Below are 16,783 nucleotides of genomic sequence, written 5' to 3'. Positions count from 1 at the left end.
TATTCCATATTGGGATAAATTTTATGGATCGTTAGAGATCATTTTAACAAGAAATGAGAAAAATATAACATAAATAAAATACATAGTAAGATTTTTACTATCATTTACTTCATTCAAATGGTAACTTATAATAACTCAGGCCAAAATAAATATTGGTATACGACAACAACAATCCAATATAATCTCACTTACTAGGATTAATCCCATTTAGTGGGGTTTGGGGAGAATAGTGTGTACGCAGACCTTATCCCTACCCCGAGATAGAGAGACTGCTTTCAAATAGACGAACTTACCCACCTTGCTCTTGGGGAAACTCGAACAATGATAATATTGTCTCTTCTCATTCGGACACGTCTCTCCTTGTTGTAAAAATAAAAAAATAGGAACAACATGGAAAACTAGACTCACAACTCAACGCTGCCTTGTAGAAAACGAGGTTTTGTCACTCATGGATAAGAGTACAGCAAAAGAGTGCGTCTGAGCTAATCCAACAGAAAAACTAAGAATGACATCCAGTTGCACCCATTTACTAAAACCCTCCTTCCCTCCTAAAACCCTACCCAGATTCCCTCCATCTGCATTCACCCCTTTCAATTTACAGCTCCGACGTCGCAGTAGAAATTGCCTCTGTATTCGCTCCAAATCCCTCAATATCCAGGCCTGTAACTCCGCCTCCACTTCTACTTCCAATTCCAACCCAGTTACTGACAAAACCGAGTCAGCTCAGCAGCTGTTTGAGGTAAATTTTATAAACAATCTGATAAAAAGTTGTTAATTATGAATAGTTATTTCAGTAGTAAAATTATTCTTAATGCTATGTGATTTTGTTAAATGTGGGATATCAGAAACTGAAGGAGGCGGAGCGTGAACGGATAAATAAGTTAGAGGAATTTGAAAGAAAGGCAAATGTTCAATTAGAGAGGCAGCTTCTGCTGGCTTCAGAATGGAGTAGGAAATTGCTGGCTATGCAGGGAAAGTTGAAGGGTACTGAGTGGGACCCCGAAAATTCTCATAAGATAGATTACAGTCAATTCCAGAACCTTCTCAATGCAAATAATGTGCAGTTTATGGAGTATTCCAACTACGGCCAGACTGTTTCAGGTTAATTATTATTATTATCTACGTGGTTACTTTTTTATTTTGTTATGATAATTCTTTGCACATACACCTCGCTAAGCAATAGAAGGCCTTTTTGCGATCGAGCATCATAACAAATTAAAAGAATATGATTCAAGGTAGCAGGCGCACACGTCAAGTTCCCCAGCTTAGCTATTATGCGTGCGTTTGGGCAGCAGGTGCACAAATTGAAAGAATATAATTCTAGGTATTAAAAGGTTCAGAGTCATTTTTAACTATTATATTGTTGATTTCTGTCAGCATCTAACCTTATAACTTAGTTATCAGTTATCAAGATGGTTTTCCACTTTGAATCATTTATGCAACATCTAATTCTAGCTAATATCTTACAGCATTTCAGCTTTCTATTGGTTCTATTTCAGATAAATGGGCAATGCCTGAAATATGACTGGGGCAGTTAATCTTCACTATCCTTCCTGTCTAGATGTCTAAATTGTCTTTGTTTATTCCGTAGTTTGTTTATTTGGTATTTCTGGTTTCTTTGTAGTGATTCTGCCATATTACAAGGATGGAAAAACAAAAGGCTCAGGAGGGGAAAATAGAAAGGATATTGTTTTCAAGCGTCATGTTGTTGACCGGATGCCGATAGATTGCTGGAATGATGTTTGGAGGAAGTTGCATCAACAGCTTGTGAATGTGGATGTGTATAATGTGAATAACATCCCTGCTGAAGTCTACTCTACTGTTGCAACAGCAGTTGTGTGGTCTATGCGACTGGCCTTTTCAGTTGTCTTATACATTTGGATTGATAATAAGATGAGACCAATTTATTCAAAACTAATACCTTGCGATTTGGGAAGCGCCCCCAAAAAGATAAGCGAGCCACAAAAGCAGCGTGTCCTTGGTTCATTAGGAAAAAGCCGGTAATTGAAAACTTTAGCTGTTTGTTTATCTGGTTATTAGCTGTGAACTTCCTTTTCAATTATATATGCTGTAGAGAAGTTAACTTTATATCTTTCTGCTCACTTTGTCAAAGTATTGCCTTTCTTTTGTAACCAGGCTTGAAATTGTATATGTTGTGAATTAGAATGGTTTTACTGTGAGCTGTTGATAGGTAATAGCTCTCCTTTAGGACCAATTTCTCTAAACTTTTGACTTGACTATGGAAGTGAAAAAGCCCAAAATGCTGCATAATTTCAAAGCTCACATGTACGCCTAGTGCCTGGAAATGTAGTCATTGGAGCAAAGCTTAAAGTCTTAGAACTCCAATAGGTCTTCACTTGGTTTGTGAATTGTGCTTTTCTGAGTAACTGTTGAAAATGTTAGTCTTGCGATTAAGCATCAAAATCTTTCCGACTTCTTTTTTTCCTTCCTTTTTGTGGACTTTATTCTAGAACCCTGTGGTCTAAATTCTTCTTGCTTTACTTGGAAAATAGCTGTCACAATCATGGGCCAAGCTACACAGTACTAAGGGTGGTCAATAGACCACCCTTTGTCAAAAAATTACATTATGTATATAGGTAAAATATTAGGTTTTAGAGGTATATAACATATATTGAACAGTTTTTATCGAGAATTTTTTTCACTTCTTTCAAGTTTGAACACCCTTGGGAAATTCTTGGTTTCGCCAGTGGTCACAATGAATATGTTTGCTTATTTCCTAAGAATTCCTTCTTATTTGTTGTTATTGTTGTTTTGTTCTTTTTGTTTCTTTTTACTATTTGCGTTTCAGCCAATACAAGTGTTATATTGGTCATTGGCTTGCTGTATTTGTTATGTTTATGCACACTTGTCAACTTGCATATACGTGAAATGTGCAAGGGGTGAAGGGAATAAAAAAGAGATGAACATTTTGAGTTTCTTGAGTAACAATGATAAATGCTAATTACAAATTAAAAAAAAAGTGATAAATGCAAATAGGGATGCAAAAAACTTGTTTCTGTATTTTTATCTTTTCTGCTACTGTTTTATCGACTATTGGAAAATGGGGAAAGCAACCTCACTGCAGAATAACCTTTTCTGTTATTACACATTCCCCCCCCCCCCACCCCAAAAAAAAAAAAAAAAGAAAAGAAAGAAAAAACAAAACATATCTGTATTCTTAACTGGACTAAAGTTCAGCCCCTTAATGCAACATTAGATTGTAATTTTCTTTTTACCATCTGCTATCAGAGCGAAATTCATATCAGCAGAAGAAAAAACTGGTATAACTTTTGATGATTTCGCTGGGCAAGAATATATTAAGAGAGAGCTTCAAGAGATTGTTCGAATACTGAAGAATGAAGAAGAGTTTCAAAACAAAGGGATTTATTGTCCAAAAGGTGTGCTTCTCCATGGTCCTCCTGGAACTGGTAAAACACTTCTGGCAAAAGCTATAGCTGGAGAAGCAGGATTACCTTTTTTTGCTGCTAATGGTACTGATTTTGTTGAGGTGAGAAGTGCTCACGATTGCAACTTTCAGATACACTAAAATGGATGAGTAAATTCTGACAGTTGCAAGATTGTGAAAGTTTTTTTAATTGATTTTTGTTTTGGGTAACAACATGCACTTACAGGGTTAAGCACGGCATCTATGACAATCATCTATAATGGACCCAAAAATAAAAGCTGCATTCCAATTATGTTGGCAAATCCATACTTTTAAGTCGCAAACTTATCGATGAAGTATATTCCTGATTTTCCTGCCGTATTCTAACAATTGCTTGTTAAAGATAACAAAATTTTCATTAGCTTCTCTTTCTTGAACCTGTTTTGTTTATTTCTGGTAAACACTTGCATGTTTGTTCATTCGTTTCTTTCTTTTTGTTTTTTAACATATAAATCTTGTTTCTCTTTCCAATTTTGCTTTAGCTTATTTTCAGTTCTTTATATCTGAACAAAAACATTGCGGGATATCTTATTGGGTGCTATAAATTAGCACGACTGAACTGAACGTCTTCAGTCATTCCTTCCTTCTAGTAAACCTTTTGTAATCACTTACCTGCTTTTTGTGCTATATTCGCTATGCTACAAAGCTGGATCGTGGACCATCAACTGTCAGTCTTAGTTCCCCGCAGAAGCAGGATAAACTTTAATTTGGATGCTGGTAAAGCTTATAGATGATTCTTTGATGGCCTGTCCTATGTTTTGGTCTCCACGGGCATGTTTCAATTGTTAATGTCCAGAAACTCCTCAGAAACTAATAGCCCGAAGTACATCATCCTTGGTATGATCGGTTAGCAAAAGCAAGATATCTCATGTCTGAGCACTATCTAACTTTTTACATCAGTGTCTTGGAAAATTTATCTAACAGCTGACTATGTTTGGTGCGAAAGAATTTGTGCCTCCAACCCAAAACCTTAAGATAATGGGTGGAGTGACCCAGGGCATTATTGACTCTTTTGGAAAGCCTACACAACCAATAAGGGACAAGTGTATTCCCTAACTTCCTCCGGCACGTGTAACCCAGTTCTAGGGTTTACGGTAAAGAATTTTTTTCAGATACTATTTTTTTTTTTAAGAAGAGAAGAGGCTTGACAAGAGTGAGCATGAAGTAGAGGGGGACAAATTAGATTCAACAAGCTAATGAGTGGAGTTAGATCTATGTCACGAGCGCGATAGGATGAATTAGAGAGAGGTATGTAGAAGCCCAGAGTAGCCAATGGGTTGAATTGAGAGAGAGAAGCCCCGAGCAATATGAAGAGAGAAAGCGGTTGGCTCGATGGCCTGAATTCAGAGATAGATAAAGAAGCCAAAAGTAGCTCCATGGGCCGAGTGTCGAGAGAAAAGCCCGAGCGGTAAAATAAGCTAATTAGGTTGAGCTCTCCTATTCAAAGAATAAAAATAATAAAAAGAAAAAGGTACAAAATAAATATATACAAATAAAATGGGAACTCTATACACAACTTATAGTTAGGAACTTACCTTCTAAAAAAAAGAAAAGAAAAAAAAAAGAAAGGAAAAGCCATTTGTGACAAATATATGAAAAAACCAATTAGAGTAAATGTGTTGCCTAAACCCAAACATCATAAGAAAATGAGGGCAAACGACTAACAAATCTCCTCTTTGACCTGATTTTTTGACAAAATAAATTTGCCCAATCTTCTTCATATAATCTTCAACAAGTTGAATCTTCCTTCACAATAACCGCAAAGGGTTGAACATCCAAATCACGCCCGGCAAGTCTCTGCCTTCGCCAGGGGTAGGGGTAGCACTCTGAACAAATTTCTCTGAAAAAAACTTCATTATTGTTAAATTGGCTGCAATAGTTAGAATTAAACCCACTTTGAACCCGTTTTAATCCTCGATCTGACACCGTGAATAAGACTTAAAACTTTGCAAGTGATTTGGATGAAAAAAGTTACTCTAAATTACTTTCTGAGTTCTTTTATAAAATTTAAGTTATTCATTTTCTTTTAATTACATAATATAAGTAGACTGCTTAAACGTGTGCTTATTCTAATAGTTTAAGCTTTTAGATAAGATGATCATAGAATTCAACATGGTATCAGAGCTGACAAGTAGTCCTAGGTTCAAATCTCACTTAAAGGGCAGCCCGGTGCACGAAGCATCCCGCGTTCACGCGTGTCTGGGAAAGCCGCACCCCAAGGGGTGTGATGTAGGCAGCCTACCCTGATGCAAACATCATTGCGACTCAAAAAAAAAATCCAGTAAGGAATTGTGTTGGCACGTAATATACTTAAGTATTTAAATTTGTGCTCTCTCTGATAGCTTAAGTCTTAAGATGAGATGGTCTCACAATTCATTACTTCGTTGGGTGTAAATAGTAAGGTTGGAAGAGTGGAAGTAATTGTGGAAGGGGAAGGATCATTTCACTTATTTGGTATAAAGAAGAGCAAAGGTAGTTAAAGTGGAGGGATTGAGTGCACCTACAGTTAATCCATCCAAAAGTGGATGCATCGTCTTCCATTTATGAAGAACTTATTTACTAGAATATTGTGTTACAAGTTCCTTTCTATCTCCAGGAGAGTGTTGCGTTCTATTTTGTAATGCACTTTGGCTCATTCATGTGGAAGTCAGGCTTTGATGTTACATTTTATGCTGCTTCATCACCGTCCGGAGGAAGTACTTGCCGATCTGAGAAGTAAAAGCTCTCACTACTATAATGGTTAATGGAAATAGACCGTTCAAATTTCTTTTTCATCTGAAACTACAACCGCTGAATTTATTTCCTTAAATGATTCTGAAATCCCCGCATACAAAGTCAAATAAGAGTTTCCAAAAAAAAAATGCTAATTATTGTAGGAACGGTTTTATCCCATACAAATCGAGTCCAAGGAAAAGGGTAAAATTATTTCAGAGCTCTAAATTGCCTATTTCAAAGTGCATGTGGGTCGGAAAATGGTGATAAAATTTTCTACGTTCCTTTTATCCCTTGCCACTATGTATACCTTGTTGTTTCTCCTTCATGCTATGGAGTTTGGGTTAGCTCTATTAGTCAGCATTCCTTCTTTGTCTTGCTGTAATAGAGGGACAGCATGTCCTACGAATATGTACCCATTATCCCAAAAAACAGATATCTTTTTTCCTGCCTATCAAACGAGTTGGTGACTTCAGCAATATTCTTTAAACCTTCAGCAGAATGTAACCCAAGATATGGAAAAATAAGTAGGAGGAAGTAGACAAAACTAGAAGCATGTGCCCTAAGGCCCTTAGCCTAAGCTTCTTTGCTTCCATATGTGTGTACTATCTATACTAGCACTCCAATATTTGATTCAGAAATTTCTCCTTTTGTTTTGGCAGAACTCGTAGCGTCTAACCTTTCACATCTATGCAGATGTTTGCTGGTGTGGCTGCTTCACGTGTGAAGGACCTTTTTTCCAGTGCCAGATCATTTGCTCCTTCTATTATTTTCATTGACGAGATAGATGCAATTGGCAGCAAACGTGGTGGACCAGATATTGGTGGGGTATGATACAATATTTTTTTCTTTGCATAATAAATAACTTATAATCTCCCGTTAGTAATTTTTGGTTTTGAGATATCACTCTTTGCTGGTAATTATGAAATGACGTTTAAGTTCATATGAAACTTAGATGCATGTCTTCTTAACCCATCTGCAGATATTTCCATATCCTTGTTCTCTAAGAGCTGTGCCTACACGCTATTGTGTCTTTCACTTCTAAACTTACAACAAATGTACAAAAAAGCAAGAAAAAGGGTGCTTGCTAAAAAAAAAAAGCAATAAAGGGTGGGTTTTCTTTTCGGAAGGGGGTTAAGTAGAGGGACTTAGATTAACTAAAGCGCATCTAGTGGATAGTTTGTTTTCAGGTGCTCCTTTGTCAATTTGGTGGTCATCTTTACTTTGACTATTGCTTAGCCTTTTGGTATCCACAAGTGCAATATTAAATAATATATTGAAGACTTGTATTAAATAATAATACCAGAAACACAATAACTGCGCCTCAATCCTGAACTAGATGGGATAGGAAATAGGTCAGCTCCAGTGGACCGTTTCCTTTCAATAATTTGTCTTTACAAATAAATTAGGAGTTCTCTAACACTAGAGGTTCTCTGCATTACCGACATACAATACTCTGAACAATCTAAAAAGACTCCTGGCGAACACCAAAGGTATGTAAGTGTATCAACATGACTAAGCCTTAATTCAAACTAGTTGGTGTCGCCTATAAGGATCTGTTACTTATATTATGTTATGTTTTTCTAAGTTTTCACAGATATCGAGAGACTGTTGGCAAACAACTTCTTTTCACGTGATTTTAGTTCTGCCTCCTCTCGATCTTAATACTTTTGATTATCGTAGTGTCAAAGTTATGGACCGGTGCAGTTGGAAGTCCACAGATAACATAGCCGAACCATCCCGGACTACCTTCTCTTGTTTTAGCCTCTATATGTGCTACTTGCACCTTTTAGTGACTGTAATCATTTTATGATCATGTCTAATCTTGTATAATCGTATATCTATTCTAACATCTACATTTCTATGACACTCATCTTGTGAATATCTTAGGCCTTATAGGCTCAACATCACCCTGTATAATATTTTTGGTCTCACAATTCTCCTATAGAATTTGCCTTTCAGGGGGGTAAATATCTTCCTACTGCAGAGCTGTCCTGCTGCACCCTTCTATTTAAGCTATTCTAATTTATCTGTTATCTCTTGATCTGTCATACCATTCGTCTAGAACCCTGAGTTTAAATATCTGGGTTGTCTACCCTAGGAGCTGCAGTCCCGTCTAATATCACTTCAACTTCATTCTTGTTATGGGGAGCTAAATCTACAATACATATATTCTGTATTACTTCTAATACTAAACGTCTTGCTTCTCCTTATTACGTTCAGTTGGTTCGCTCATTAATTTCGTTAATTAACATTCATCTGCACTGCGTTGAAATAATTTTATGTAGTAAACGACATGTGTTTGCTTTCTTAGGGTGGTGCAGAGAGGGAACAGGGGCTTCTTCAGATATTGACGGAAATGGATGGATTTAGAGTGTCAACATCACAGGTACAGTATGGTTAAGATGATGGTTTCTCATAAAGAAGTAATAAGAGCTTCTAAGGTTTGCTGTTAAATGCTGGTTTGTCAGGTATTAGTTATTGGTGCAACCAATAGATTGGACATTCTTGATCCTGCGCTGTTAAGAAAGGGCCGTTTTGACAAGATTATTAGGGTCGGTTTGCCCTCAAAAGATGGTAGACTGGCCATATTGATGGTATGTCGCTGCTTGCTCACTAATGATTGACATCTATTAATCTTTAGAAGATTGTCTGGATTTCTTGTGTCAGTATGTTTGATCCTCATTTCAAACATCTCAGGTACATGCTCGAAATAAATTTTTCCGGTCAGAAGAGGAAAAGGACACTTTGTTACAGGAAATTGCAGAGCTCACAGAAGATTTTACTGGAGCTGAACTTCAAAATATATTGTACATAATCCTCAACTGTAATTCCTTTTAATTCAGCACTTGGAGGGACTAGCTCACACCTTCTTCTGGGCAGGAATGAAGCTGGAATATTGACTGCGAGGAAAGACTTAGATTATATTGGACGAGATGAACTTCTTGAGGCCTTGAAGAGGGTAGGTGCTAAAAATTGAGATATGCAGCATCTTTTATATGTTTGAATCAGTTCATTATGTTCATGTTATATCATTTAATATTACAGCAAAAGGGCACATTTGAAACGGGTCAAGAGGATAGTACTGAGGTCCCTGAGGAGCTAACGCTAAGACTAGCTTACAGAGAAGCTGCTGTTGCAGTTCTTGCATGTTACCTTCCAGATCCCTACCGACCATTCACTGAGGTTTAACTCATACAGATATCATGCTACTCATTCTTAGTATTTCTTAAATTTGCAATGTGCTCATATTCCTGTATATTTGGTCTTTGGTATAATGTCAGACGGATATCAAATCCATCCGTAGTCAGCCCAATATGCAATTCATGGAAATTGGAGGCAGAGTGTTTAAAAGGAAAGCAGATTATGTGAACTCAATAGTCCGTGCATGTGCTCGTAAGTTGGAAAATGAAATAATATTTCTGTGTTCAATATTGTCGTTCTATAAACACTTGTGTGAATCTTCTTTATGGATCTTTTGTTTGAAATCGGTTTCTCACTGTTCCCATCTCCAACAATGGTATTGTGCTATAACACGTTATGTGACTTTCTTAGGTTCTCTGCAGCTTCCTGCTACTTTATTATTTAGATAAGGAGAATATAACAGAGGAATTTGCTAAGCAAGTCCTTGAGAATGGGAAAGTTCGTTAAAGTAAAACAATGCTGGATCCATATAATGAGTATGAGATATACTTAAATTGATGTAGTAGCTTAAGTAAAGTTAGGGGAAAATATTAGAGCTATTGTTGGAAGTAAACTTGATGTGCAGGATCCTTTCTACCTTACCCAAAAAAAATTAAAAAAAAGTTCAGGAACCTTTCTGTATATCTCTACTTGGGTGATGCTTTCCTGAATCTATGTTTCAACTCCTGTTCAGTTTACAGCGTAAGAATAATGTCTACCCCTGATAAACCCTCCAAATGGTGATCTCCCCCCACCAGTGAGTTTCAAGCATATCAGCTGTGAGGTTGTCAAGAGTTAAGTTGCGGAACAAGCTACCCATCAAAGCCAAGGAGTATGCTAGATAGGACCTTAACCTTCTATGTCGACTCCAGGAGCTCAGTGACTGAAATATTTGACTGTAATTTCATATGGAAAGTTTTAAAATTGGAAGCTTTTCATAACCTTTTGGTTATGTCACTGCTGCTGTAAGAATTCAAATTAAACCTTACTATCAATTATAAAGGGCAGCCCGGTGCACTAAGCTCCCGCTATGCGCGGGGTCCGGGGAAGGGCCGGACCACAAGGGTCTATTGTATGCAGCCTTACCTTGCATTTCTATCAAAAAAGGAATTAAAATTAAACCAAAAATGAGATAATTTCAGATATATTAAAAGTTGATACAATCATTAGGTAGAAATATTGGGAATTTAAGCCTATACTTACTCATATTAATCAATCAATCAATATTCTGCGCTTCTATTTCTGACTAGTTAGGGTTAGATATATGAATTCTCTATGTGTGTTTCGCTTAATTAGAGCGTAAATCACTTTAATACAGGTTATTAATTTGTTTTAAGTCTAATTACAGTTTTTTGGACTAAGGGTCCTCTAAAATTCAACATTACTTCCTGCATTGGCATACAAGTGTCTGACCAAGCTAAAAAAGACCAAAAAAGGGGTTCATGGCAAACACCAGCTTAATTTATGTGCGACCACACTAATAAAGCCTTAATCCCAACTAATTGTTATTGTCTATGTGGATATTTTGCTACTAGAACGTGATTATTTCGAATGTATGTAACATTATATGACTGCACATCTGCGTTTCAACGGTACTCATCTAATACCCAACATTCTTTCTTCAATGATTTTGGTCTTCTTGTCGCATAGCGCTCCCTTATCTAAGGCCCTTCATTCTCACGACCATTTTGATAAAGCTTGCTTTCCATTTTGTTGGTTAGATTCCTGTCCCATAGCACTCTCAACAATCCAATTTTTTGTACTGTGTGTTACATCATCATCATGACCATCTATCATGCATGTACTCTGTCTTAATTTTAGTTACCCTAAAAGAATGCTCTATAGTGCTTTTTCATAGTTCGAGCTTTTGGTTAATTCGTTGCTTAGTTTTGTCGATTAACATAATATCATCTAAAAATGACATGCACCATGGAACGCTATTCTCAATACTATTGGTTAGATTATCCATAACAGGGGCAAACAAGGACTCAAGGCAAATCCTTGGTATAAACTCACGATTACGGGACACTTCTGCGTATCTTCCTCCGCTATTTTTCATACTTATGACTGTCATCTATATATCTTTTTTAGCGTTATATACTTGATATAAACTCCTTTTGTATCAGCACTTCTTTTACACTCTGCTTTTTCTCGGTCAATGAATGTCATTTGCAAAATTCTTCTTCCTCTTTTATAAATTTCCATCAATATTCTTAGCAAAAGTATAGTCTTTATCGTAGTCTTGTAGATCTATCATAATTCAAACTGGTAATCTGTTGGTCTCGTAATGTCTCTAAGTTTGTGCTCTATTACATCTTTTTCAAAGTTTCAAAGTTTGTAAGGCATTGGTTTGACAGAGGTTGCACAATTTAGAACATGATAGATTCAATACAACTGTATGAACACAATAACATGGCAAACCCATGGAAATACCCCTAATATCAAAGATAAATAGACCTCACGTGTTACAGTATCAACCTGCTTAAAAGGCCTATTTTTTGTTTCTTTGTTATTTTCTGTTTGCTTGGTTTGATTCCTTCATGTGGACCACTGATAGATTGACTCTGTAGCCAGAGTAATTGAGGAAGAAATGTTTGGAGTTGACAATCTATGCTGGATCTCTGCAAAAGCAACTTTAGAAGCTTCCAGGCTTGCAGAATTTTTGATACTGCAGACAGGGTTGACTGCCTTGGGAAAAGCTTATTACAGATACCAGAGAGATCTCGTACCAAACGTGAGTATATACTGGATTTTATATAAGCTATAGGTTTGTTAGATGTCTAATTTCCATTCTTGTTATTGTGTTTTGCAGCTCCCTTCTAAAATTGAAGCACTTAGAGATGAGTACATGAGATATGCCGTGGAGAAATGTTTGTCTATTCTAAAGGAAAACCACGCTGCTGTAGAGACAATTACAGGTAAAGTTATTTAACCTTGATTATCTAGCCACTTTAAGGATTGTCTCCATCTAAGATTTGTAAAATTGTGCAACTGGCTTTGGATACTTACTGTTGATTGGCTCATGCTTGTGTGTTGACTGTTGATCAGATGTGTTGCTTGAGGAAGGAGAGATCAAAGCTGATGAAATTTGGAGCATATACAAAAGCTCGCCTAAAAGTCCTCAGGTGATTCGTTACTTCTCTTGCCAGCAGTTTTACTGATATGATTGAGGAAGACTTATGCAATTTTCTTCTTTTCTATTCCTTTTCTTTCCTCCCAAAAAAAGAAAAAAGAAATAAAAACAACTAAGAAGGAGCCTTCCAGAGTACACTTATGTCATTGATAAAACATTTTCGAGGAGGTTGTACTGGTTCGGTGTTCTTTGGAGTAGATTTGGCATACAGGCAAACTGGGCTTGTGTCCAAGCTCTTGGGTTACATGTTGCATAATTTAGAGATCGACAACACCTATTCACTAGGAAAATGCCATTGTGCTTGCTGTCGGTGGCATACGAGCAACTGCCCCTTGCTTTTTTCCCCTCTCGTGCTTGGCCACTCTGCTTGCTTAATATTACTCTTCTACTTGAATTGTAGCAAAATATCTTTTGTAGTTCTAAAGTTTCTTTCATTTTTCAGCCTACTGTGAGTCCTATTGATGAATATGGAGCCCTTATATATGCTGGAAGGTGGGGAGTCCACGGAGTTTCACTTCCAGGGAGGGTGACGTTTGCACCTGGAAATGTTGGATTTTCAACATTTGGGGCACCACGACCTATGGAGGTAAGCACAATGGATGCTGTATTTAGTGATCTTTATGATGAATACTCTATGTATTGATGGCATTTCTTTTTTTTACGCAGACCCAGATAATTAGTGATGAAACGTGGAAGCTAATAGATGGTATATGGGATAAAAGGGTCGAGGAAATAAAAGCTGCAGCATCAGTTGAAATTGAAGAAGACAAGGAGAAACCACAGCTTCTGATGCCCAGTCATTTCCTATAGCATCCAAATACCAAATACAGGTTTTGACACTAGTTCTGGGTGGCATATGTTTTGCAGCTATGACTTTATTTTGTTTGCTTTAATTCCGTGAGATTTGACATTATTTCCTGAGTTAGATTATTGCTTGGCCCTTTTTTAAAAAAAAAATTAAATGCATATTATTGGACCAGGAAAAGTTTTTGTTTTGGGTTTTGGGGGGGGGGGGTAGTGTAGATCCTGACGTGTTCTGTAAAAGCAAAGTTGAGTTTGTCGCCTTACCTTCTCATAAACGAAGAAAGGACATCCCCACTCCTTTACAGTTCGTAAATTTGAGCTAAGCATATAGGATATCCCCACTCCTTTACAGTTCGTAAAATTGAGCAAAGCATATTAAGTGCACGCCTAATATTGAACTTGAATGGCCTCAGAGGACTTGCCCCCATTTTCATCATGAAGCCCTATATAGTTCACAAATGTAGTGTAACATTCTACAGAATTAAGTTTTTCTCGATCGACTCGGTTCTGTCTTGCATGCTTCCAAGAAAGTGTCAATTTAGTTCCCTTCCAGAGTTCGCAGTCTGCAGCCCAAATTGAAACCATGGGGAAATAAAAACCTTCTTTGATTCAGTAACCCAGTGAGCTTAATAATCAACATAAAGCTTGTGAACTTTTGCTAAACTGAGTTGAAGCATGTGACCGCTCAACCTTCACTTTAAGCAGGAGTAATGGCTTAGTGCCTGGAGATGCAAGCTAGAAACATACTCGTTATTATTATAGCACAAACAAATTAGTTTTGAGGAATATTTTACCTGCCTCTGTCCAGAAATGCTCATACTACGTTCCTTTTTGAGTTGTCCTACAATGTTGTTCCCTTTCCTTAAGTGGAAATTTTAGTACATCTTAAAATACTGCAAAATGTTTTGTGGGTCCTACTTATATTATTGTCAATACAAATTTATCCTTATTATATCATTCTGCAATATGATACAACATGTCTCTCAACAGATAACTTAAAATATTCAGCTTCTCTTAATTATTATGCAAAGTCAAAGTGTGGCAAGCAAACTGGACGGAGGGGGTATTAATCAATGTTCCTCTTGATTTGCGTAGTTGGTTGCAGGCAGGCTGCTGTACTCTTCAATTGTTGTTTGTTTTAGATATAAGGGGCCAACCACTCGCACTGTTCGAAGAAGTGTCTTGACATCTGTAGCATATTCATGTTTTTTTTAAGATTAGATATAGTCCGCGGGTATGCTATGCATATCTTCATGTGAGATAATAAATTGTTCCGACGAGGCCAGCAGCTAGCCGCTTGTGGAGTGTTTTGGAGGAATGCCAAGCTGAAAATAAACATCCCCAGTAGCACAAGAAAAGAAACTCAAGAGGGGCGAAGAAAATTACTCCAGATGATGGGATACAAGGTGGCCCTTTTAGTCCAATCAGTCGATCAACTCAGCTTGGTCCCAAACTGGTTGGGAAGGTGCCTTTTAGTTAAATTTTGTAAATTATTCCTACACCAACTCCAACCCCCTTCCCTGTCCCTTAAAAGTCCCATCGAAAATTTTGTAATAACTGGAGATTCAACTTCCTCTGCTTCAAAATAGTGTTGCAGAGGTTATAGTGGTGATACCATTGTCATAATTAATTTTAGATCAGTTAGTGCAGTGTTAGTTTTGCTGTATTCTGAAGTCAAATTCATTGCTTTCCCCCTCAGCTATCTTGATTATATTCTTGAGCTTTTTTCTCCGAAGTTGGCCTCTTTTTCTAATCATGCTAAGCCAATGCCATTTTAAAACAGAGTCCTAGACATACTCAGGCTAAGGCTGCGTACAATAGACCCTTGTGGTCCGGCCCTTCCCCGGACTCTGTACACCGGGCTGCCTTTTTTAGTCCTAGACATACTCAAGCACCGTGTGGAGTAGCTGTTCTGATTTCTGAAGCAAATGGATTAAAAAACAAAATCTCATCCACCCGGTTAAGTAATCTCAAATCTTAACCCTTTGGAATACTGTAAATGCAAAGATCAAAACTTCAGTACCTCCACATTGAAATTATATTCTAATTATAACGTACGCATATATAACTCCCACTGAACTTTTTTTCGTTTTTTAAAAGATCAGCATGCTCTACTCTTGATCAAGCAATGTCAGTCATTTTTATGCGGGCGCTGAATACATTTTGCAAATCGGCAAAAAATAATTACATACACTAGCCAAATATACGAAAATATACACTATTTATGTATAAAGTTTGTACTTTATATCTATATTATACATTAATATACAAAAATATATATTTACCGGCTATTATTTTGGTGGACGGCCATACAATATAGATTTCCCTATTTATACATATATACCTTGTCAACGTTTTCATCCCAATTAGTAGATCCATTTGGACCTCCACCAACAAGTTTTCAGGTAACAATTGCACGGGCCGCCTTATTTGCTCGCCCCCATTTAACCTATACTCATTTTTTTAAAAAGTTTTAACTTGTACTCACTTTTTAAACAACTTCAACCTCATTTCTCCTCCTCCTTCTCCTCCTTCGTTTTCTTCTTTTTCTTCTTCTTCTTTCTTCTGCTGCTGTTGGTGCTGCTATGAAACTTCAGTTCATGGGATGATTGCCATAAATATGTTTATCAGATTATTTAAAAATAAATTATAAATAATTACATAACTTAGTAGACAATAATTTGTGAATATTTCCACGTACGTAAGTTAGTAGACAATGATAATTCTGTTCTTTTCACGTTTATTATTTCCAAAATTTATGATTTAGATATTGTTGGCAATCTGATTATTTATCTAGTATGTTAGAAAGCTTTTTCAAAAACTTCAGCTTATATAGTGCTGAAATTTTTATAAATGAATTAAATAACTTCAGCATCTTCTACTGAAGTTTTTGAAAAAGCTTTTATGATAAACTAATGAATCCAGGACAAAAATATTCAGCTTTTAGTGCTGACGTTTTTACAAATGAACTAAATAACTTCAGCATCTTTTGCTGAAGGTTTTGAAAAAGCTTATGCAGGACAAAAAAACTTCAGCTTATTTAGTGCTGAAATTTTTATAAATAAACTAAATAACTTCAGCATCTTCTGCTGAAGTTTTTGAAAAAGCTTAATGACAAAACTAATGAATCCAGGACAAAAAAACTTCAGCTTATTTAGTACAATTACAAACAAAAATTTCAGCAAATAGAGAACAAAACTTCAGCTACTATGCTTAAGTTCAGCAATTACAAACAAAAACTTCAGCACACTTGGTTCAGCACACTTGCTATTTCAGGCCCGTCTACTAGAATGCTGAAGTTTTGCGTGATTGCCTTTGCTACTTCAGCCCCGTATGCTGACGTTACGCGAAAAAGTGGGTACATTTGTAATTTTTTTTGCAAAGCGGACACAATTTAAAACGTGACCCAAAAAGCGGGTATAGATGCAAATGCTCCAGTTTTCAGAAACCATTATTGTTTAGTGACAATTAACTTCCTATAGCTACCATTTATGTAATTACTTCCT

General features: G+C 36.7%; 1 protein-coding gene across 1 annotated transcript; it reads left to right on the top strand.

Moving 5' to 3' along the window:
* Window positions 1–399: 399 nt before the first annotated feature.
* Window positions 400–14,943, top strand: LOC104225109 (probable inactive ATP-dependent zinc metalloprotease FTSHI 4, chloroplastic). Its single transcript, XM_009776878.2, has 17 exons — window positions 400–739; window positions 846–1,101; window positions 1,625–2,000; window positions 3,250–3,508; window positions 6,854–6,985; window positions 8,472–8,546; window positions 8,629–8,754; window positions 8,858–8,967; window positions 9,041–9,119; window positions 9,206–9,343; window positions 9,442–9,553; window positions 11,911–12,074; window positions 12,153–12,258; window positions 12,389–12,465; window positions 12,916–13,059; window positions 13,140–13,303; window positions 14,373–14,943. Exons 1-16 carry the CDS (start codon window positions 506–508, stop codon window positions 13,281–13,283), a joined length of 2,532 nt encoding a protein of 843 aa, XP_009775180.1. The 5' UTR covers window positions 400–505; the 3' UTR covers window positions 13,284–13,303; window positions 14,373–14,943.
* Window positions 14,944–16,783: the final 1,840 nt, after the last annotated feature.

Source organism: Nicotiana sylvestris, chromosome 4 (assembly GCF_000393655.2).
Source record: "Nicotiana sylvestris chromosome 4, ASM39365v2, whole genome shotgun sequence".
NCBI lineage: Eukaryota > Viridiplantae > Streptophyta > Magnoliopsida > Solanales > Solanaceae > Nicotiana > Nicotiana sylvestris.
This window is presented reverse-complemented; position numbering and strand designations above follow the sequence as displayed.